Source organism: Schistocerca nitens, chromosome 1, assembly GCF_023898315.1.
Source record: "Schistocerca nitens isolate TAMUIC-IGC-003100 chromosome 1, iqSchNite1.1, whole genome shotgun sequence".
NCBI classification, from domain to species: Eukaryota; Metazoa; Arthropoda; class Insecta; order Orthoptera; family Acrididae; genus Schistocerca; species Schistocerca nitens.
The window spans coordinates 431,243,345-431,267,086 of NC_064614.1; the positions used below are offsets into that span (position 1 = coordinate 431,243,345).

General features: G+C 41.8%; 1 protein-coding gene across 1 annotated transcript in view; it reads left to right on the forward strand.

Annotated features, from left to right (window-relative positions):
- LOC126235911 (proton-coupled folate transporter-like) overlaps window positions 1–13,341 on the forward strand; it is a 31,106-nt gene extending 17,765 nt beyond the window's left edge. The window contains exons 6-11 of the mRNA XM_049944867.1: window positions 2,083–2,230; window positions 4,572–4,673; window positions 6,258–6,395; window positions 10,298–10,381; window positions 10,771–10,927; window positions 12,975–13,341. Coding sequence (XP_049800824.1) covers window positions 2,083–2,230; window positions 4,572–4,673; window positions 6,258–6,395; window positions 10,298–10,381; window positions 10,771–10,927; window positions 12,975–13,056 — 711 coding nt within the window. The 3' untranslated portion in view covers window positions 13,057–13,341. The remainder of the gene's footprint in view (window positions 1–2,082; window positions 2,231–4,571; window positions 4,674–6,257; window positions 6,396–10,297; window positions 10,382–10,770; window positions 10,928–12,974) is intronic.
- Window positions 13,342–23,742: the final 10,401 nt, after the last annotated feature.

The following is a 23,742-nucleotide window of genomic DNA, read 5'->3' on the forward strand; positions in this document are numbered from 1 at the left end:
ATTCATCTCTTGGTCTCCCTCTACGATTTTTACCTTCCACCCTGCCCTTCAATAACAAATTGGTCATCCATTTATGCCTCAGAATATGTCCTACCAACCGATCCCTTCTTCTAGCCAAGTTGTGCCACAAACTCCTCTTCTCCCCAATTCTATTCAATACCACCGCATTACTTATTTGATCTGCCCATCTAATCTTCAGCATTCTTCTGTAGCACCACATTTCGAAAGCTTCTATTCCCTTCTTGTTTAAGCTATTTATCGACCACGTTTCACTTCCATACATGGCTACACTCCATACAAATACTTGCAGAAACGACATCCTGACACTTAAATCTATACTCGATGTTAACAAATTTCTCTTCTCCAGAAACGCTTTCCTTGCCATTGCCAGTATGCATTTTATATCCTCTCTACTTCGACCATTATCAATTATTTTGCTCCCCAAATAGCAAAACTCATTTACTACTTTAAGTGTCTCATTTCCTGATCTAATTCCCGCAGCATCACCCGATTTAATTCGACTTCATTCCATTATCCTCGTTTTGCTTTTGTTGATGTTCATCTTATATCCTCCTTTCAAGACACTGTCCATTCCGTTCAGCTACTCTTCCAGGTCCTTTGCTGTCTCTGACAGAATTACAATGTCATCGGCGAACCCCAAAGTTTTTATTTCTTCTCCATGGATTTTAATTCCTACTCCGAACTGTTCTTTCGTTTCCTTTACTGCTTGCTCAATATACAGATTGAATAACATCGGGGATACGCTACAACCCTGTCTCACTTCCTTTCCAATGACTACTTCCCTTTCATGCCCCTCGACTCTTGTAACTGCCATCTGGTTTCTGTACAAACTGCAAATAGCCTTTCGCTCCCTGTATTTTACCCCTGCCACCTTCAGAATTTGAAAGAGAGTATTCCAGTCAACGTTGTCAAAAACTTTCTGTAACTCTACAAATGCTAGAAACGTAGGTTTCCCTTTGCTTAATGTATTTTCTAAGATAAGTCGTGTGTCAGTATGGCCTCAAGTGTTCCAATATTTCTACGGAAACCAAACTGATCTTCCGCGAGGTCGGCTTCTACCAGTTTTTCCATTCGTCTGTAAAAAGAATTCGTGTTAGTATTTTGTAGGCGTGGCTTAAACTGATACTTCGGTAATTTTCACACTTGTCAACACTTGCTTTCTTTGGGTTTGGAATTATTATATTCTTCTTGAAGTCTGAGGCTATTCCGCCTGTCTCACACATCTTGCTCACCAAATGGTAGAGTTTTGTCAGGGCTGTCTCTCCCAAGGCTATCAGTAGTTCTAATGGATTGTTGTCTACTCCCGGGGCCTTGTTTCTAATTAGGTCTTTCGGTGCTCTGTCAAACTCTTCACGCAATATCATATCTCCCATTTCATCTTCTTCATCTACATCCTCTTCCATTTCCATACTATTGTCCTCAAGAACATCGACCTTGTATAACCCTCTATATACTCCTTCCACCTTTCTGCCTTATGGTATTAGAAAAGAATTTCGCCCGTTGTGAGACTCATACAAAATCTATTTTAACAGTTTACACTGAGGTGATAAAAGGTACTGGGGACTTCCTTACATCGTATCGGACTCCTTTTGCCTGTCGTAGTGCAGCAACTCGGTATGTCATGGACTCAATAGTTCTGTAGAAAAATTGAGCCATGCTGTCTCCATAGCGGTCCATAATTGCAAGAAAGGGTTGCTGGGCAGGATTTTTTTCACGAACTGACCTCCTGATTATGTCCCATAAATGTTCGATGTGACTCACGTCGAGTAATCTGGGTGGCCAAATCATTCGCTCGATTTGTCCAGAATCTTCTTCAAACAAGTTGCGATCGTCGAAAATTTTTTCAAGTGGATCACGTGACTACAAATGACAGCCCCGACATTTCACTGCTCTTTTATGCAATGTGATCGCGATACTACCACCATCTGTATATGTGTACATCTCTATCCCACGACATTTGTCACCTCAGTGTGGATCATTCGCTCGATGAAGGTGTGGCTGTTGAAGGGCGTGTCAGGACGAAGACTTCTAAAGAAACGTTCGTGTGTCTGCTGCCCTCAGGAGAGCTGTGGCTGCTGCAAGGGGATCTTCCGGCCGCAGCTGGTGCGCGACGCGCTCAAGACGTGCCTCAAGAAGCGGCCACATAACGGCCGGGCCACCATCTTCATCGTCATCTTTGTCGTCATCAGCGGCATGCTCTCCTTAATGGGTAAGCACTCAACCTATTCACAGATGTGTTAAACGCTCGCTCGGTATCCCTATAATACAGCCATTAACTAAATCTTGCTCAAAGAAATGATCTTAGCGTTCCCTGCTAACCTTCAAAATTGCAACACCACAAAAGATGGTAAATAACGAAATTTTACTTACAGGGTGATTCAAAAAGAATACCACAACTTTAGGAATTTAAAACTCTGCAACGACAAAAGGCAGAGCTAAGCACTATCTGTCGGCGAATTAAGGGAGCTATAAAGTTTTAGTTGTACATTTGTTCGCTTGAGGCGCTGTTGACTAGGCGTCAGCGTCAGTTGATGCTAAGATGGCGACCGCTCAACAGAAAGCTTTTTGTGTTATTGAGTACGGCAGAAGTGAATCGACGACAGTTGTTCAGCGTGCATTTCGAACGAAGTATGGTGTTAAACCTCCTGATAGGTGGTGTATTAAACGTTGGTATAAACAGTTTACAGAGGATGGGTGTTTGTGCAAAGGGAAAAGTTCTGGACGGCCGAGAACGAGTGATGAAAATGTAGCACGCCTCCAAGAAGCCCTGATCTTACCCCCTGCGATTTTTTCTTATGGGGGTATGTTAAGGATATGGTGTTCCGGCCATCTCTCCCAGCCACCATTGATGATTTGAAACGAGAAATAACAGCAGCTATCCAAACTGTTACGCCTGATATGCTACAGAGAGTGTGGAACGAGTTGGAGTATCGGGTTGATATTGCTCGAGTGTCTGGAGGGGGCCATATTGAACATCTCTGAACTTGTTTTTTAGTGAAAATAAACCTTTTTAAATACTCTTTGTAATGATGTATAACAGAAGGTTATATTATGTTTCTTTCATTAAATACACATTTTTAAAGTTGTGGTATTCTTTTTGAATCACCCTGTATTGTGCTTATACCGAACAGGAGAGGAAAAAATACTACATTTATAGGTGATTTTGGGTACAGAGGGTGCGGAGCTGACAGTCGTCCGACTGGGTATCGAGTCAAACAGAGCTTGGATCACAGACCCGGGCACGTCATTCCATGGTGATTCAACTTTGTGCCAGGGCTTATTAATCTTAGTGGCTGGTGACCTTTCTCAAGCAAGGTTCTCGGAGATACGTGACTACGTGTCTTCAGTGAATGAATGGTTTGAAGTACGTACTGGAGAGGACAACAGTCGAACACCCTCTGTGGACCAGGACAGCATCAGCAACATGAGTATTTGCTTTATGTTATTGAAGGATGGCGTCACACAGGTCTCGAAGTCAGCTCACAGATACTGGCCTTAAAACGTAAGAAACAGCGCGTCTGCTGTGTTCATTAAAGACTATGCGAACGAGTGATGATCGTGTGGTGTACTTATTAGCTCGACATTCCGTCACGCCCTTTGCTGAACCATTACGATGACGACTAATGTAGTGTGGTGACATCGGTTTTCATCAGAGCCTCGACACACTGATACGTCCATCGCGTTGCTGTACGCAGAACTGGTAATCTTCCGAAAACATGATGTTGTGGGCCTCCTGAGTCCACTGCTGTCTTTGGGCGCGACTCTGTCTGCTGCTGCGCCACTGGAAGCTGCAACAGCTGTCTCAGTGATGCCATTCCTCGCCGGTAGCTCCGGACTTCTGGAGACTGCTCTCGCTGCAAACGAGCCCATTTCCTGCCTGACTCAGGGTACGCGACCGACTGTATGGTCGCGCATGGTCGAGAGAACAATGCCTGTCCTTTCGGGCGCTAGTCATGTAGGACCCTTAGGCCATGGATGGAGCTGAGTGTAGCTCTCCTGCAACCGTCGATTCAGTATTAGCACAACAGTCATAGAGTCACGACCAATGCTAGCAACCGTATCGTGGGAAGGTAGCTTGCAGTCTCGATACACCCGATTCTCCACCTTTCACAAAAGACAACACGGTCTTCCCACAAACAATATTTATATGTGATATCTGAATTACATATCTATTGCATAATCTTTCCTCTTACAGAAAACTGGGTGCCGTTATTCCTACCTACTTTCTGCGATCCAGCCGAAATGTTAATCATTTGCATTATGCCCTCGCCGTATACCAGTTTTAATGGCCAGCACTGGATACGTGCTCAGTTTATAGCTTTTTTTGTTGGGCAGAGCAAGTCCTAGTGCGACGGTTGCGATTGAATTAGCTGCTTTCACGTTGGCGGGCATCTGCGCTGGCCACGGAACAAAGAGCCCGCTCACTGTTGCCTTCCTCCTCGACAGTGGTAGAGTTGTCCTGTTCACGGCAGGAGCGTGACGCATTTTGTAGTCTAGCTGTTCACGAAATCTCTCCTGCCTCTAATTCCTACTTGCTGTTTGTTTTGCAGGTGAATCAGTTCCCGCTTACAATCTCTATAACGAAGTATTGAAGTGGGGACCAGCAGACACGCAGCTGTACGGTTTTTACAATAACGGAACCACTGCCCTAGGTAAGTCGTTTCATGATAACTATTCATCTCCATTTAAAACCTTTAACATTTTATTTGGTTTACACGTTTCTATTTGCACTGTACCATAAGTAGTTTTACTATGATTCACTTTGCTATAGACTGTAAGCCTATAGGATCTAAGACGGAAGCAAGAACTTGGGACATTGCAACCAATGACAGTATGTCGAACCCTTGTGGTCAAATAAATTACTAAAAACTAATTGACATTTCGTGTCTTTACTGAACTTCAGCAGTATCTTATTATTTGGATATTACTGTCTTTCTAGCACAGTTAATGAAAATAGCATATCGAACATGAGTTGTAGCTTCAGTAGTGAAAAGGCTACTTATGAAACATCCTAGCAGATTAAAACTGTGTGGCGGACCGAGTCTCGAATTCGGGACCTTTGCTGTTAGCTGTCAAGTGCTTTACCGATTGAGTGTTCAAACACGACTCTTGACCCGTTCTTACATCTTTACTTCCGCCAGTACTGCATCTGAAAAGTTCACACAATCTCTCCTGCGATACTTGCAAGACTAGCACTCATGGAAGAAAGGATATTGAGGGGACATGACTCGCCCACAGCCTGGGGGATGTTTCCAGAATGAAATGCTCACCATGCAGTGGAGTGTACGCTGAGACTAAAATTCCTGACAGATTAAAACTGTCACAGCGTCATTCTTTTTTCCAGGAGTACTAGTCTTGCAAGTTTCGCTGCAGTTTAAGGATGAGAGATGAGATACTATCAGAAGTAAAACAGTGTGGTGTGCTTCGGTAGCGCAGTCGAGAGCGCGTGCACGCTAAAGGTAAAGCTCACGAGGCCCAGTTCGGTCCTGTACTCAGTTTTAATCTATCCACAAATTTTCATATCTGCGCACGTTGCGCTGTACAGTGAAAATTTCATTCTGGAAACATCCACCAGGCTGTGGCCAAGCCCTGACTCGCAATATCCTTTTTTGCGTCATTTGAACCTTCCTGACATATCCCTGAATACTGACCATTCTTCCCGAGACACTCCGTGTAATGGGATTAACATAATGCACTATAAAACATGACACGATGAGAAGGGGGGAAGACCGTATTCCAGTTTTCGAAAATTCCAGTTCGCTTTTACTCTTCTCATCTTCTTCAAAATCTGGACACCTGTGTAGGTAACAGTACACATGAGCCCGATATATGACACTTGTCAATGCAATCTCAGTATTACACTTTTTCGTTGTGAAATATTTAGAATCGATTCACAGAACAGAATACGGCGACGGTTAATACTCAAATCTAAATGTCGAGGGAAATAGCAGCATTTTCACGCATTTTTGCTATTGCAGTACGTACAAGCAATAATTGTGATTGATTTGGAACGGAAACGATTTTACCGTACACTCTCCCATATGAAGGGAAGACAAAAATCGTAAACGTTGATTAGTGTCTGTAATTTTGTACTTAATCACATGACTCAGAACTGGCTTGCAACAGAATACGGGTGGGGAGTCGATTTGCGACATTAGATACCAGGAGAGACCCCAGATTAGATGCTTAGTGACAGTGAGAGAGAAGACAATGACCTGAGGAGACGTGCTTTACAGGCACCCTGATTGGCGTCCTGGTGTTCGTGCGCTGGCTGCGACTGCAGGACGCGTGGATAGCTGTCATTACTTTCGCCTGCAAGATCGTCGGCAGCACCCTGTACGCCATAGCTCCAGACTGGAGGTTTATGTATATAGGTGAGTAAACGGATGACAGCTTGCTCGTATCGTAAGGGTACTGGCCTCTAGTTCTCTCCTTTAATGCACCGTTAATATCCGATAACTCTTAACACATTATAACGAGGATTTTCTGGGATCTAATGACATATAACTGCCATGTGTGATGTCACCTATGTTTAACGACTGTTGTTTCAAAGGTAAAATACCTTTCAGTTTCCTGCGTCGTTTTTGTTTGTATAGGCAGCATTACCAAAAACGTAAAGTATAAGTCTTAATACAGAAGGCCTAGAGGAGACACCTCTGTGTGAAGTCAGGATATCTGTTTGGAACCTGTGAAGCGCCAACGACGCTACTAACAAGGGAACTTCCCTATCGCACCCCCCTCAGATTTAGTTATAAGTTGGCACAGTGGATATGCCTTGAAAAGCTGAACACAGATCAATGGAGAAAACAGGAAGAAGTTGTGTGGAACTATGAAAAAAATAAGCAAAATATTCAAACTGAGTAGTCCATGCGTAAGATAGGCAACATCAATGAGCGTCTGGGCTCATGAGCGCCGTGGTCCCGTGGTTAGCGTGAGCAGCGGCGGAATGAGAGGTTTGTGGTTCAAGTCTTACCTCGGGTAAAAAGTTTACTTTCTTTATTTTCGCAAAGTTATGATCTGTCTGTTCGTTCATTGACGTCTCTGTTCACTGTAATAGGTCTAGTGTCTGTGTTTTGCGACCGCAGCGCAAAACCGTGCGATTAGTAGACGAAAGGACGTGCCTCTCCAATGGGAACCGAAAACATTTGATCGCAAGGTCATGGGTCAACCGATTCCTTCACCACAGGAAAACACGTCTGATATATTCTATACGACACTGGTGACGGCATGTGCGTCACATGACAGGAATATGTTGTCGACCCACCTAACTTGTACACTTCGCGAATGGGTAAAAAGATTCTTCTACCTTGCCCGATTTAGGTTTTCTTGTGGATGTGATAATCACTCCCAAAAAAGTGACGAAAAGATAAGAGTTTGTCACATAAACTGCAACAAATGAATGCAACAGTTTCACAGTCGCATCGGACGGACTGACGGACAGATAATAATTGTCTGAAACCAAAAAAAAACTTTTCACTCGAGGGAAGACTTGAACCAAGGACCTCTCGCTCCACAACCGCTTACGCTAACAACAGGACCACAGCGCTCCTGAGCCTTTACTGTCCTTGTGTTGCCTATCCTGCGCATGGACTACTCACTTTGTATATTTTGTTTATTTTTTTTCATAGTTCCATGGAACTTCTTCCTGTTTTCTCAAATGATCTATGTTCTGTTTTTCAAGGCCTATTCACTATGCCAACTTATAACTAAATCTGAGGGGGGTGCGATGGGGAGGTTCCCTTGTAAGAAGTTATTACAGTAAAATCAAAGGAAGACGAAAATAATGAAAACTAATAGAGAAGGACAGCGAGAAACGTAACACCAGATTTGGGAATCACGAAGTAGATGAAGTTAAGAAATTGTAGTACCCAGGCAGCAAGATAATCCGTGAGGATCGAGCAAGGAGGGCAAAGAAAGCAGGATAGCACTGTCGAAAAGGGGACTACTATCCTAGAGAAGCCAGTAGTCTTAAGTTGAGTAAGAAATTTCTACGAATGTTTATTTGGAGCACAGAATTGTAGGTTGTGAAACATAGACTGTGCGAAAATTTGAATAGAGTAGCATCGAAGCCTTTGAATGATGGTGCTACAGAAGAATGTTAAAAATCAGGTGGATTGATAAGGTACGGAATGATGACGTTCTCCACAGAATCGGCAAGGAAAGAAACACATAGAAAACACGGACAAGAAGAACGGACGGAGCCTGTTGAGCCATCAGGAGATAACTTCCTTGGTACTAGAGAGAGCTGTAGAAGGTAAATACTGTTGAGAAGACACAGATAAGAATTCATTTAGCAAATAATTGAGGATGTAGGTTACAACTGCTTCTCTGAGATGAAAAGGTTAGCGTAGGAGATGAATTCGTGGCGGGTCACATCAAACCAGTCACAAGACTGATGACTCAAAAAGAAAACAATCATTTATTCTCGTTGTTTACAAGTCATCGCCCTTCCGCACCAGCCTCGGCTGTTGCTCATCAGCTATGTGTTGTATTGTAGCTGACGTCTGTCCACTTAACTCCGCTGTTGCACGCCCAGGTGAAGTTGCGTGAGTCCAGGGCCGTGGTGAGCTGCCGCGAGCAGGCGCGACTATTGCCCAGCGCAAAGCGGTCTGCTGGAGTGTCATTGGCCCCTCTCCAAATTCTACGATGACCGTTGATGACCCATTCGCGTTGGACATCGTATCGTAGTTCTGTGGTCAGCTGATCTCCTTCCTACTCCTGCTAGGTTTCAGCACACAGAGAACATGAGTGTTGAACGGGAATGTCGACCCCGAGAGGCCCTGTTGCTTGTTTCCGCATTGAAGTTCAGTGCTGGCAGCCCCCTGTGATGTATTCTTGTCGAAAGACAGTCACTTTCTCCAACCGTAGATGGTAGGTGGCGAGCAGCATGAAGTTCATCACGTGAAGGCCATCACCTCGAGCACAACTTCGACTAGTTGATGGAGTGTGCTGGAGTACCTAGGACGTAAATTCACTATTGTATTGTAGCCATGGAATCGAGTGCTATTACTCGGAATGTAATCGGTCCCAATGGTCAACTCATCACATGAGCTGGATAGCTGGCAAGAGAGTATGACGTGAGCCTAATTTCGTAATGACCGAATGTAACCTACTTATTCTGCTATATTCACTTAACAGGCTGTTAACTGATGCGTCAATTCTTCTCTATGCGCTCCTGTGAAAGAGAGAGAGATTCTTGTAACATGTCTTACAAGCTAACGGAAATGATTGTTTCGCTTCCTTTGGTCTTCTGTCGCAATCTCCTTTCTGCTGAATGCGTATCCTCACTTGACAGACGATGAAGTGACCCACTTGCAACATAATGAAGGTAAGATGGGTGGCTCATTAAGTAAAGCTACTAGAGCTTCTAAACTGAATTGATGGAAAAGAAATTTGTGGTGCAACTTGACTAAAAGAAGGGATCAGATGATGGAAAAAATATTGAGGAATGAAGGAATCGTCAAATTGCTGATGATAGTGTGTGGGTCGTGGGGGGGTAAGTAGTTGAGCGGGCCCAAGGCTTGACTACAGATAGCATGTTCAAATGTATGTAGGATACAGAAGTTATGTAGAGACGGAGGGGTTCGTACATGATAGACCAGCGTGAGAGTTGCATCAAACCATGTGTGTCAATACTTGTTAGTGTACGTATTATTCAAAAACATTGTCATTAACCTTACATATATTTTCATTTGTAATTAATGTATCATCCCAATTTCATATCACGACTTTATCATAACAACTAATTCAAAACCTTTTCATTTACTTATCCCAATTGCCAATACCAATGTTGCTCTAACTAATCATGATTTGGATGTGAACTGCCTTGTTCTTAAGTGAGAAGCACGTCAAGTCTGTATGTTTTCTGGGAGTTGACTCACGGTGTGTCTCATTTCACAGACAAATGAGATAACATGACGCTGCTGATGGTAAAGCACGGTCCTCTCTCTGGTCAGTCACCACAGCGGAAGAGCGGAAGAACCACAACCCAGAGATAGCAATTCACTTTTCAGTGCGAGGCACGTAGCGGTGTTTGTATGTGGAGACGAGGTCATAGCCCACATGCACAACATTGAACTTTCTGGAACATGTGGTATTAGAATGCTTCTTACAATGAAAAACCCAGCCGATGGGACAAATGTCAGTGAAGAAAATAGCCGAGGCTCGATTGGTTGCTTTATGTTGCCGCTATCCTCTCCCGTACTTCCATCCAAAGTAGCACCGTCACTATGAACAACAAATCTGAGTGAAGAAACAAAATGTTGTATATTTGCAGGTGGTGCTGTCAGCTGTTTTGGTGGAATGGTGTGGGTCCTGGCCAGAACTATGTTGGTGAGGCTGGTGACGATGGACGAGATAGGTAAGCCTGTTTCTGGTTTTTGTTATGTATTTTATTATTTCAATTTCTCGTAAAATATTTTGTCAACTTTTTATAAGAGTTAGGAGCCGGCCGGTGTGGCCGTGCGGTTCTAGGCGCTTCAGTCTGGAACCGCGTGACCACTACGGTCGCAGGTTCGAATCCTGCCACGGGCATGGCTGTGTGTGATGTCCTTAGGTTTAAGTAGTTCTAAGTTCTAGGGGACTGATGACCACAGATGTTAAGTCCCATAGTGCTCAGAGCCATTATTATAAGAGTTAGGACAAACAAATACATGTTATGTGCCCAAGAGCAAACTGACTGCCTGCCATTTCATGTGAGTATCTGGCTGCTTAGTTCTCAATAACGAGGTGTTCGTCTATCGTGCGCAGGTCAGGTGTTCGCATTGGTGATTACTCTGGAAGCGATAGCGCCGCTGCTGGGATCCGCCATTTATGGAGAAGTCTACAAGGCCACCGTCTCCACACTCCCTGGTGCTTTCTACTTCGTCTCCGTCGGAATCTTCGTGGTCGATCTCATCCTGCTGCTGTGAGTACTGCTGTACTAATAATTTCCTTCAACAGGCAGCATCTGCAACTGTCAGTAATAATTTTTACTGAAGCACAAAGCTTTTTTTAGCTACTATACCAGCGTATTCATCTGTCACGTATATTTCACGTAGACAAGTGTCTGATGCTCTGTTTTTTTTTTTTTTTTTTTTTTTTTTTTACACCATGGGGGTTAAATGCGTCTGAGGTATTGTACCGTGTGGCACGATCTTCGACCTGACAAATTTATTGGCTTCCTACACTGCTCATTCTTGCGACCTGGTTGATGCACTGAACAAAACTTGCAAGAGACAGATCGCGTTCCGTAGTTTTAGGCATTCCAAGTCAACTAAGAACAGCAATGAACTATTTTTATATGTCAGTCCATCTCATCCCAACCCTTATCCCTAGAGGTATAGTGGTATGTTATTCCCATAGTATTTTTATACATATACTGAATCATTTATATACTAAATTTGGCAGAAACTGCTCCATGCGCTCGCGAGTTTTGCTTTTGTGTCAGCCATTTCACTCCCACTCGTACCCATAGGGGTGTCAGTAAATTTTCTTTCCTGTGCAAGTGATACATGTACCAGATTTTGTATAGGTGTTACAGAGATATGCTAACATGTCACTGACTTTGTTCCCACCACACCCCGTCGCACCCCCTCTCACCCATGAGGTGAAACATCAAGATGTCACTAATAAGTCAAGTGACTCCGAAAATTATCGATTCGATACTAAAATGCGCTGTTACGGAATAATATTTACATATTTTTATATTTTGTCACTACTTTTGGTCCCCACATTTGTGGATGGTAGGGATATATTACACTCACAGTGTTTCTATAAAAATAATTTACAGGTCGTATAGATACAAAATTTGGTTGTCATGGGTTCACACTTCCTTAGTTATCTTTCTATAGCACCCTCCGTCCTTTTCATCTGACCCTACCACTATGGGAGGCAGGTGGTTCTTACCTCAGCTGCGCTTTTTTGCAGACATTAAGATTGGCCGAAACCGATCCAGTGGTTTAGGAGGAGGTGCGAACCGTAGATACATCCTTTTTTATAAGGTACTAGCTTTTCGCACGCTGTCTCGCTCATGTACGTGCTTCTCACTTATATTACACTCATCTAAATCCTCTCTCTGTCCATCTCCCTATCCTCACTTTTCCTGTCCACCTTCTTCTCTTCTCCCCCCCCCCCCCCCTCTTGTTGCAGTCCGTCTTCTTGTCCTTCCTCTTTCTGTCCATGTCCAAAGTCATCACAACCCCAATGGGAGCTAGGTGGTTCTTACCTAACTAACTCCGTCTGAACGGTACCGACCGGCCGCCGTGTCATCCTCAGCCCAAAGGCGTCACTGGATGCGGATATGAATGGGCATGTGGTCCGCACACTGCTCTCCCAGCCGTATGTAAGTTTACGAGACCGGAGCCGCTACTTCTCAGTCAAGTAGTTCCTCAGTTTGCCTCACAAGGGCTGAGTGCACCCCGCTTGCCAACAGCGCCGGCAGACCGGATGGCCACCCATCCAAGTGCTAACCCAGTCCGACAGCGCTTAACTTCGGTTATCTGACGGGAAAAGGTGTTACCACTGCGGCAAGTCCGTTGGCACACGGTTCTTACCACACAGTAATTATTTACAGGCAATAAGTGTTGTGTTTACGAATTTGCTTGGAATCCATCCACTGGTTTAGGAGGACATGGGGAACATGAACATTCGCTTAGATATATGCATATATACATTTATATATACATCTATATATATCTAAATAGTATGGCAAAACATAGTCGGGTAGTAAGCTATTATTGGAGAAGTCAGCTTCGGCGTTATTCGCGACAGTTTATTTTATAACATATTTAATCCTACTTTGTTATTCATTGCTTTCACATTTAACCTACTGATACCTAGGCACATGAACTATCACGAGCAACAGGAAAAGTGATTTCCCTTGACGACAAATTTAGTTTAGTGCCTGAAGACACATGTAGAATGTCGGGAAAACAGTAGTAACATATATGAATCACTGTGACTGCTTGTTACAGGGTTGCGTCTTACCTCACTCGAGGGGCCGTAAGAGAAGAGAATGAGCAACGGAGACAGAGGGCTTTACCACCGTCGGCCTAAAACCCCACAGGCTGCACCCTCATCACTTGTCTTGTCATCATCTCATCGAATCTCAACTGCTGCACGGCTCGTTAGCCCTGAAGGCATAGCAGGAAAGTCGCAGGCGGATCGCGCAGCGACGAAATTACCGCCTTTCTAATCCGAGTTGTGGGTTCACTACAATGCTGCACAGAAGAACGGATGACCGCATCGTGCAACAGCTGGAGACAATCAACTGCGTGTCTTCATTACTTACAGAATTTATTCTGATGTAACAATAAAACATTGTAATTCCTTACTTTCTATATAAGTGAAATATTATTTTTTTTATAATTTACGAAATAAACATTTGTACAGAAAGCAACTAACTTAATCGCCGGCCGGTGTGGCCGAGCGGTTCTAGGCGCTTCAGTCTGGAAGCGTGCAACCGCTCCAGTCGCAAGTTCGAATCCTGCCTCGGGCATGGATGTGTGTGCTGTCCCTAGGTTAGTTAGGTTTAAGTAGTTCTAAGTTCTAGGGGACTGATGACCTCAGATGTTAAGTCCCATGGTGCTCAGAGCCATTTGAACCATTTTTAACTTAATCAACAATTAGAGGAAGTTACGATCCTATATTCTCGGAACGATTCTCTGACGGTGGGTATGAAAATTTTAGAAGATACCGTACCACCTGGATATGTAAAATATGATAACGCTAACTTCATTCAAATCTTCATCATTTTCCAGTACTAAAGTCCAACCAAATATAAATCACTCGATAAACGGAAAAAGGCAACATGACTCAAGAGAGAAATAAAATACGTATTCACTCTCCAACTTGCAATTCATCTACATCTACATACATACTCCGCAATCCACCATACGGCTCGTGGCGGAGGGTACTTCGTACCACAACTAGCATCTTCTGTCCCTGTTCCACTCCCAAACAAAACGAGGGAAAAACGACCGCCTATATGCCTCTGTACGAGCTCTAAGCTCTCTTATCTTATCTTGGTGGTCTTTCCGCGAAATGCTGGTTCTCTAAATTTCCTCAGTAGCGATTCACGAAAAGAACGCCTCATTTCCTCTAGAGACTCCCACCCGAGTTCCTGAAGCATTTCCGTAAAACTCGCGTGATGATCAAACCTACCAATAACAAATCTAGCAGTCCGCCTCTGAATTGCTTCTATGTCCTCCCTCAATCCGATCTGATAGGGACTCCAAACGTTCGAGCAGTACTCAAGAATAGGTCGTATTAGTGTTTTATAAGCGGTCTCCTTTACAGATGAACCACATCTTTCCAAAATTCTACCAATGAACTGAAGATAACCATCCTCCTTCCCCACAACTGCCATTACATGCTTGTTCCACTTCATATCGCTCTGCAATGTTACGCCCAAATATTTAATCGACGTGACTGTGTCAAGCGCTACACTACTAATGGAGTATTCAAACATTACGGGATTCTTTATCCTATTCATCTGCATTAATTTACATTTATCTATATTTAGAGTAAGCTGCCATTCTTTACACCAATCACAAATACTGTCCAAGTCATCTTGTATCCTCCTACAGTCACTCAACGACGACACATTTCCGTACACCACAGCATCATCAGCAAACAGCCGCACATTGCTATCCGCCCTATCCACAAGATCATTTATGTAGATAGAAAACAACAGCGGACGTACGACACTTCCCTGGGGCACTCCAGATGATACCCTCGCCTCCGATGAACACTCACCATCGAGGACAACGTACTGGGTTATATTACTTAAGAAGTCTTCGAGCCACTCACATACTTGGGAACCAATCCCATATGCTCGTACCTTAGTTAGGAGTCTGCAGTGGGGCACCGAGTCAAACGCTTTCCTGAAGTCAAGGAATATGACATCCGTCTGATACCCTTCATCCATGGTTCGCAAGATATCATATGAAAAAAGGGCGAGTTGCGTTTCGCAGGAGCGATACTTTCTAATGCCGTGCTGATGCATGGACAGCAACTTCCCTGTCTCAAGGAAATTCATTATATTCGAACTGAGAATATGTTCGAGAATCCTGCAACAAACCGATGTTAAGGATATAGGTCTGTAATTTTGAGGATCCGTCCTTCTACCCTTCTTATATACGGGCGTCACCTGCGCTTTTTTCTAATCGCTCGAGACTTTACGTTGGGCAAGAGATTCGCAATAAATGCAAGCTAAGTATCCATAAAATGCAGAATTGAATCATCGTGGGTCCGAGCATAAATTAAACTGAGCTTTAATATACACTGCAATGATTCACCCTTTTTTTGAATACCACTATCTATTTATTTCCAAACAAAATAGACAAGTAGCCCACTAAGCGATTGTTCCCAGCGTTTCTGTAGGTAATGGTGGAGTAGAGACGGTGATGCCTTAAGATACCGTAATACACGTTATAAGCAAACAACAGCACTAAAAGCAACGTTCAGTAACAAACAAGTACAAAAGAAATAATAACATAAATAAGCACAAAAAAATGTGAGAGGTGAACGAAACTGAATTCCTGGTGACACATTATACCATTGATGTGTGCATGCCACATATATCTCAATCACTTTCACTGTCATCTGTGCTGTCATTGGAACTGCTGGCAGAATTTACTGATATAATCGTTGTACATTTTCCTCTACACATTCATTCTCCGATGCTTTCATTATTACTTACTTCGCGTATCTTACAATATTATGTCAGTATGATGACGAACTTCGGTTTATAACACTTTGTCAGTCATTCTGCTTCTCCTAATTTGCGTGATTTTCACATTAAAAGCCCAGGTGCACAGTGGAGCGACCCCAGAAAGCTACCTACATCCTAAAGAATTGTAAATCATCTATTTATGTGACTTACAAAACTCTTGTTGTGTTGGTACTGCACATTAATACAACTGTCAGTCTGGATCCGTTACAGGCAGCATTAATAGAGAACATGGAGAAGAAGAGCCATATGTTTCGTCACGGATTCCTTTGGTAAGCCTGGGGACATTAAGGTGATGTTCAATACAACTGTAGGGGCAGAGGCGATAAGAGATGTGTATGCAACACAGAAATGTTCATTAGTAAAATACCGAGGGGAGGACGTCGCATGACTTCAGCACATGAATCTCCCCCATATTTAGGAGCAATAGTAAACTTTTAGGATGTGGAAGTATAGAATAATTCGAACACAACATTCCACATAACATACGTCCAATTTTTATTGGAAATAGAGTTCAGCTATTAGAAAATAACCCAAACAAGGTAGTGAGCGAAGACTAATGAATAAACTCAAAATTGAATTCAACCTCCAGTTTCAATGCAGTTTCGAATTCTCTTCAGAACGACCAGTTAGTCTCTTGTATATTTCTTCGGTAACGATGAACGTGACCATTTCTGTACTACATCTTCCAGATGATGTTAGATTTGGGTGAAGTGTTGTGGGGCTGCGGTTGGAATTTATTCTGTTGTTTCAATGTAGAATGTTATGTAGAAAAGAAAAGATGCTTTTCCCTGCCGTTTAACCATATGTGGAGAGGCAGGTGGAATTAATTGTTATATAAATGTTCCTATTATTTATGCTGTCTTTTGCCGTTCTCAACACTGGCTCTCTAACTACAATATTGGCAACCAGAAAGTGATTAGCAAAACGTGAAGCCTGTAATTAGAATTCCTAGTGCCCACTTCATCTGAGAAATACACTTATAGCTACAGCTTATAGCTCTGAGGAATTAGGAGATTGTCTGGCATTCATAATCAAAAACGATCGTGAAAAAACGTTCGATATATTCTGAAATTCACAGATGAAAAAAAAAAAAAGAATCCACACAATCCAACTACCAGATTAGTTCAGAGTCTAATGCGCTGATACAACTATAACTGTTCAAATTAAATGTTTAAATGAATGCTCGCCATAATTTGATGATAATGTTCATCAAACGCCACGCTAAATAATGGTAGAATGTCTGTCCCGTGGCGGCACGTGAAAATACGACATTCGCAAACTGAAGATATATCATTAAAGTCATCCCAGAATTTACACTTCACTCGAAAACGATTTCATGGTTACGCATATCCCGAGTAACTTAATACGGCATCCGAGGCTGTTTATAGCAATGATACCGACGTGACGCGACTCCCGACACAGATGGTGTGCTATTCAGCGTCTGGAGAGAACTGGGGCCTTGCCTCCTCGCGCAGCGTTCTTATATATAAAGCCGCGGTGCGGACGGCTAAGGGAACGCCTGATCAAATCGGCTCTCCCAACTAGCCGCTGGGCTAGTAATGCACCACTTTAAGTCATTGAATAAATCATAGCTTCTTTTGCTGATGGCCGATGAAGCTCTCAATTTAAATGTGCATTCAGCACACAGGTAAGTAATCATAATAAAAGTCTGACGTGGCTAAGTAAAATATTTTGGGCGAGAGAATTAATTTAATTACACTACATGCAGTAGACGATCTCTGAACTTGCCCTTTGGAGATACGCTATCGCTATAGTTTTATAGTTATTCAATTGAAATTTTTCACATCTTTATGATTATAGCGGATCTTTGTTCTACTTAAATGTAAACATCCTAGCCTTATTTATTAGCCTACTTAATCTATCTTGCTTCCTTAATTTTTAAGACAAAACCCAGAAAATCATGAATTTCCACTAAAATTTTAATTTGTGAGATCCAAAGTACTGTTCCTATTAAATTATTATGAAACAGGAATCTAAATATAAATTTTTAAGTTTCTAGCTCTTTTCTATTGCGCCGATGATTTTTACAGAAAAACATCCAAATTTCGCAAATGGTTAAAGTTATCGAACTGATATTTAACATATATTGATTTAGTATTACTCCTGACATGCTAGAAACGTTTCAGGTTATTGACTTGATTTTCAAAGTATTGTGCAACATTTATGACGTCAGAGCTAGGCTGGCACACAATGGAAAGACTGATGAGAATGTTATAAGGCGTGAGTAGGCTGCTTCCCTACATCACCCTCTACTTAAATTTTTTTTGAATGTTAATGAATGAAAAAAAATTTAATTACTAAAAGGGAAGCAAGAGTACAGCTTAACTCCCTATGAAAATTTAAAATTGAAATGTAAACATATAGAAATATTAAAAGGAAAACTGATTACCTACTTTAATTATTTAAATTACTGGCATGTTCACTGCCTCTTAAGCAATATTACCTCTCCAAATTTAAGCAAAATCAATGAAACACTTTGGCATACATATTGACTTAGACAACCAAATACATAAAAATATGTAAAATTATGGAAATCTTAAATCCATTAAATACTTTTTTACATACACAAATTCAAAGAAAATAACACAGTTATTCATGATACATAAACAGGTGATTGTATCTTAGCATTCTTTTCTAAGCCTGAAAGAGAATTTCACAACTCATGACAATTTCATTTTTACACACGTGGTTGTAGCCGCTTTGGCTTGCATTCTACACTTTCATTCACAAGGGTAGAGAAGGGGAAGTTGCTATGGTGTGCGTCCTTCACGTTCACTCTAAATTACATGGGGAAAGGGGAGGGGTCACTGTGAGTTGTGTCCAAGTCACTCCACGCTTTCATGCAGCTACCAGGCTGCCATTATCTGGTTTGTCCTGTAGAACAAACAAAAAGAGTGCCTCAGACTCTGTTCACTTATTATCTAAGGGTGGGTCACAATGAAATAGGGATATATACATTTTATCCTTCAATATGTTGCTGGAACAAAGTTAACAGAACTTTTTCAATTTTACTCTCACGGTTACTTAACTGTCATAAAATCGGTAAACAAATGGCTCAAAACGCCGTTAGTCACGTACTAGAGAAAATTTATGCTCAAGGCATACAATCATAAATTCTATTCAATTCCAATTTATTATTTCTGGGCAGGAACACTGAACCAATGCTCGGCACATTCCTGATACATTTGTATTTTATTCACTTAGCTGACTCATCTTCGATTACCTTATTCTTAGAGATAGTATGAGTATATTTGATTAGTAGTTGTCTTCTCAGCTTCTTTGTACATGTGAGTAACTTGTGGTAATAGTACAGTTCTGAGTGTTCAAAACACACTACGTTTAGTTGACTACTAAATCCACTTATTGGTCCTCTGCTGCTGTGTCAGTTCAACATCTGCACTTCGTCGAAGTGTATTTATGCTGAGCTATAAATAATGTTTCACGTTTGCCATTATGTTACTCAATTATGTTGCTAGTGTATGTACTTATTTAACACTCACTCTATTAACATTTAAAGCATAGGATAGCAAATTTATTTCATATCTATAGTGTATTGCAGCTGATCAGTTTGCTCACGAGGCAATCCATTTCCACTCAATCGGACGCTGAAACCACAGGTAGTCTCTCTCGACCTACCACTAAAATGCATTAAGTAATTATGGACGAGCGTAATGCTACATTCCTTAAACCTATAGGACACCATGAGCTGCTCTGTCTCATCTAACATAAGGGTACCTATGGTCGCATTCACGCCTCCAACTCATAACCTCAGTACATGTGGGTGTGTCCTGTCACACACTACACCAAATAACGGCCAGCTCCAACCTTATAAATACTTCAAGGACGTGTCCTTTACGTCTCAACCACAAACACTGTTCAATTCTATTACACTGCCATTCCTTGCTACACAGGGTGAGTTTATTCTTACAACTTATCTGCATTTATTTTCATAACACTAAGCACTCTCTCTTATTATTTATTAGTTAGCTCTAATGCATACACTAGGTTTCACTGCCACTTCAGATGCTGCTTGTACACGAATTTGTATATCTTTTTAAATTTAAATATTGTTGGTGGACCATTTCCAATAAAACAACACTTTGTACTTACAATATTACCAGGGTTCTATACATACTTGTTACTCAAATACATTTGTATCTTAATTACATCATACTTCTCTGTTGTTTATGTCATAGTTAGGTTTCTCACAGTAGGTATTTTTTTTCACTAACCGGTGGATAGAATGGTTGCAGAACTCATGGCTTGATAGCCAAGACGGAAAATTTTTGTATTGCAAAGAAGGAGTCGAAACTTTGGTGGATAGGAAAGATGAAGAATGAGTGAGACCTAAAAAGGAAAGAAGATCTCACACAGCTGGGACTGCACAGCTGCCACACTGTGTAGAGGTTACAGAACAACCTCCTCCCTACAGCATTCATTAGCTTAATGTTGGCTTGATAGTCATACCGGAAGATTTAATGTGTTGGAAAGAAGAGGTCGAAATTTTAGGTGGATAGGAAAGATGAAGAGTGAGTGAGACCTGAAAAGGAAAGAAGATCTCACACAGCTGGGACTGCACAGCTGCCACACTGTGTAGAGGTTACAGAACAACCACCTCCCTACAGCATTCATTAGTTTCAGAAAATTTTTCATATGGGAAAGAAGGGGTCGAAATTTTTGTGGATAAAAAAGATGAAGAGAGTGAGTGAGATCAGAAATTGGAAAGAAGATCTTACACAGCTGGGACTGCACAGCTGCCACACTGTGTAGAGGTTACAGAACAACCTCCTCCCTACAGCATTCATTAGCTTAATGCTGGCTTGATAGTCATACCGGAAGATTTAATGTGTTGGAAAGAAGAGGTCGAAATTTTAGGTGGATAGAAAAGATGAAGAGTGAGTGAGACCTGAAAAGGAAAGAAGATCTCACACAGCTGGGACTGCACAGCTGCCACACTGTGTAGAGGTTACAGAACAACCTCCTCCCTACAGCATTCATTAGCTTAATGTTGGCTTGATAGTCATACCGGAAGATTTAATGTGTTGGAAAGAAGAGGTCGAAATTTTAGGTGGATAGGAAAGATGAAGAGTGAGTGAGACCTGAAAAGGAAAGAAGATCTCACACAGCTGGGACTGCACAGCTGCCACACTGTGTAGAGGTTACAGAACAACCACCTGCCTACAGCATTCATTAGTTTCAGAAAATTTTTCATATGGGAAAGAAGGGGTCGAAATTTTTGTGGATAAAAAAGATGAAGAGAGTGAGTGAGATCTGAAATGGGAAAGAAGATCTTACACAGCTGGGACTGCACAGCTGCCACACTGTGTAGAGGTTACAGAACAACCTCCTCCCTACAGCATTCATTAGTTTCAGAAAATTTTCGTATTGGAAAGAAGGGGTCGAAATTTTTGTAGATAGTAAAGATGAAGAATGAGTGAGACCTGAAATGGAAAGAAGATCTCACACAGCTGGGACTGCACAGCTACCACACTGTGTAGAGGTTACAGAACAACCTCTTCCCTACAGCATCCATTAGTTTCAGAAAATGTTTCACATGGGAAAGAAGGGGTCGAAACTTTTGTGGATAGGAAAGATGAAGAGAGTGAGTGAGATCTGAAATGGGAAAGAAGATCTCACACAGCTGGGACTGCACAGCCGCCACACTGTGTAGAGGTTACAGAACAACCTCCTCCCTACAGCATTCATTCATAACCTTTGACCACGCCAGGTCGATTTGAAAATACCATATGATGCCTCTTTAGAACCTGTCTCAGTTCTTCCTTTTGATTATCTGAAATTTTATCGATTTTCTGCAATTTAGCTTCTATCTTGTCCAAAATAATTGCTTCTTCTTCTTCTTCTGTGTTTAGCTTACTTTTACTAAGATTAACACCTTCGTCCCAATATCCCCTATTTTTTAGAACTCGTATAGGCAGTTCCCGAGTTTCATCATTAGTTACTACATGTTCATCTGTAAAAGGTACCGTAATTACTCCGGATATCGGCAAGACCATTTTTAACTGGCTTCTTTCAAAGTCAACAACACTCTGACATTTTGACAAGAAATCTATGCCAATTAAAACCTCAATACTGAGATTGTTTAGAATTAAGCATGGATGATCAATTAAATTACCATTAATGTTAAAGGGCAGCAAAGCTTCTTGTTTTACAGTTTTTGTCACCTTGCCAGTAGCACCAATTATTCTTAGTCCTGATACCCTCATTACTGTAAGTTTGTCTTTGCCAGGTAATGCATTAAAGAAGGACTGAGATATCGCACTCACCTCACTTCCACTGTCTAATAGACAACGTACATTGATACACAACATATTCACTATTATTATAGGGTGGCTTATTCTAGGTTGTACAGGTGGTTCCTCAAATTCATCCAATAGTTCCTTTTGGATTTGTCTCCAACTAAAGTGATCGACATCTGTCTTCATTACATTTAGGTCAAACTGTGTAGGGTTTTCCTGAATTACATTTTCAGCTGCCTTTTCCAGTCGGTCTATTAATTTCAAATCAAAACACCGCACGACTTCATTATATTTAGTTTGCTGAACATGACCCAAATTACTGTAGTCTGAGCGATTCTGCGCCTCCAGACCGAGCATAACATTAGTTACAGCTAAACCACTTTCATTATTATCGTCGGGTTCCTTCTCAAGTGACAACTGGTCACAGCTACCGGGTTCATCGACACCCAACAGGCTACCCTCTACATTCTCACTTACCTCCTGTCCTAAATCTATTAGTACAGTATCAACATCCTGAACAGGCACTTTAGCTAAGAGCACATCATCCTCATCGTAAATATAAGCGTGAATTTCTTCTGCTTCTTCACCTGACAATTCAGTATTTTGTAGCTCCTCCCTACCGTTACACTGCTGCGCCTTCTCGTTCTCTTCCCACATAGAGAGAGTCTCTAACACGGTATCTATCAAATACTGTGAGTGATCTAATATTTCTGCTGTATCCTTAGATGCTACCGACCCTTCATCCACATGTTCAGTTTGAGTATTCTGATCTCTCTCACCAATTACCGTAACTACTGGCTTAGGAAAAGTAACCGCCTGGTGAGCGCCAGTGTCCTCATAGACGGGAAATAGTTTTCCTGCCTCGGCCTGCTACTGTTTCCTTTATTTCCATTATAATTAACTGGCACAGCATTGCTTTCCGCACTGTTGTTTACCGGCACAATTTTGTTCTGAACAAAATTACTATCATTTGGATGCCATTGTTGGTTCTGATAATTATTATTCCAATTCCTACCTCTCTTAGGATGGAGAACACTTACTGTTCTGATGTTTACATTGCCATTCTGCTCGTTCTTAAAATTACTACTAGTGTTATTAGCATTTCTGTTATTACGTGCTTGCTCCTCATTGGCAGCAACCCGTTCTACACGTTCCAAATATTCAATGAAACGATCCAGATTGTCTCTAGGGGCAGATGTAATTCTAGTTTGCCAATACCATGGCAGTTTGGCTTCAAGACCTAGTATTATCATTTCAGGTTTTAGCTTTTCGGCCAAATGTGACTAACGTGAGATCCATGACCTGGCAAACTCTTTAATAGATTCCTTGCCTGCATTGAAGCGTTTTCCACTCCAAAATTCTCTCAACACTTCATTTTGCTTATTGCTAGACCAATACTCATTAATGAAAGCTGTTTTAAATTCCGCGAATGTTTTACACTTCAACATAACATCAGCTGACCAGCGCATGGCGTCACCTGCTAAATGGCTTCTAATAAATGGGATTTTCTCTCGTTCAGACCAAGTTGGTGGAATCACATCTTCAAAATCGTCCCAGAAATCTAGCGGGTGGATATTTTTATCTGGATCGAACCGCAAGAACTGCCGACACCCGATAAAAGCGGCGTTTGCAGCTACAACTTGTTGTCTACTACCATTACCAGGAGTTACTGAAGCTACTTTATTCTCAATGTTAGCAATGTTAGTACTAATATTTTCTACTCTCATT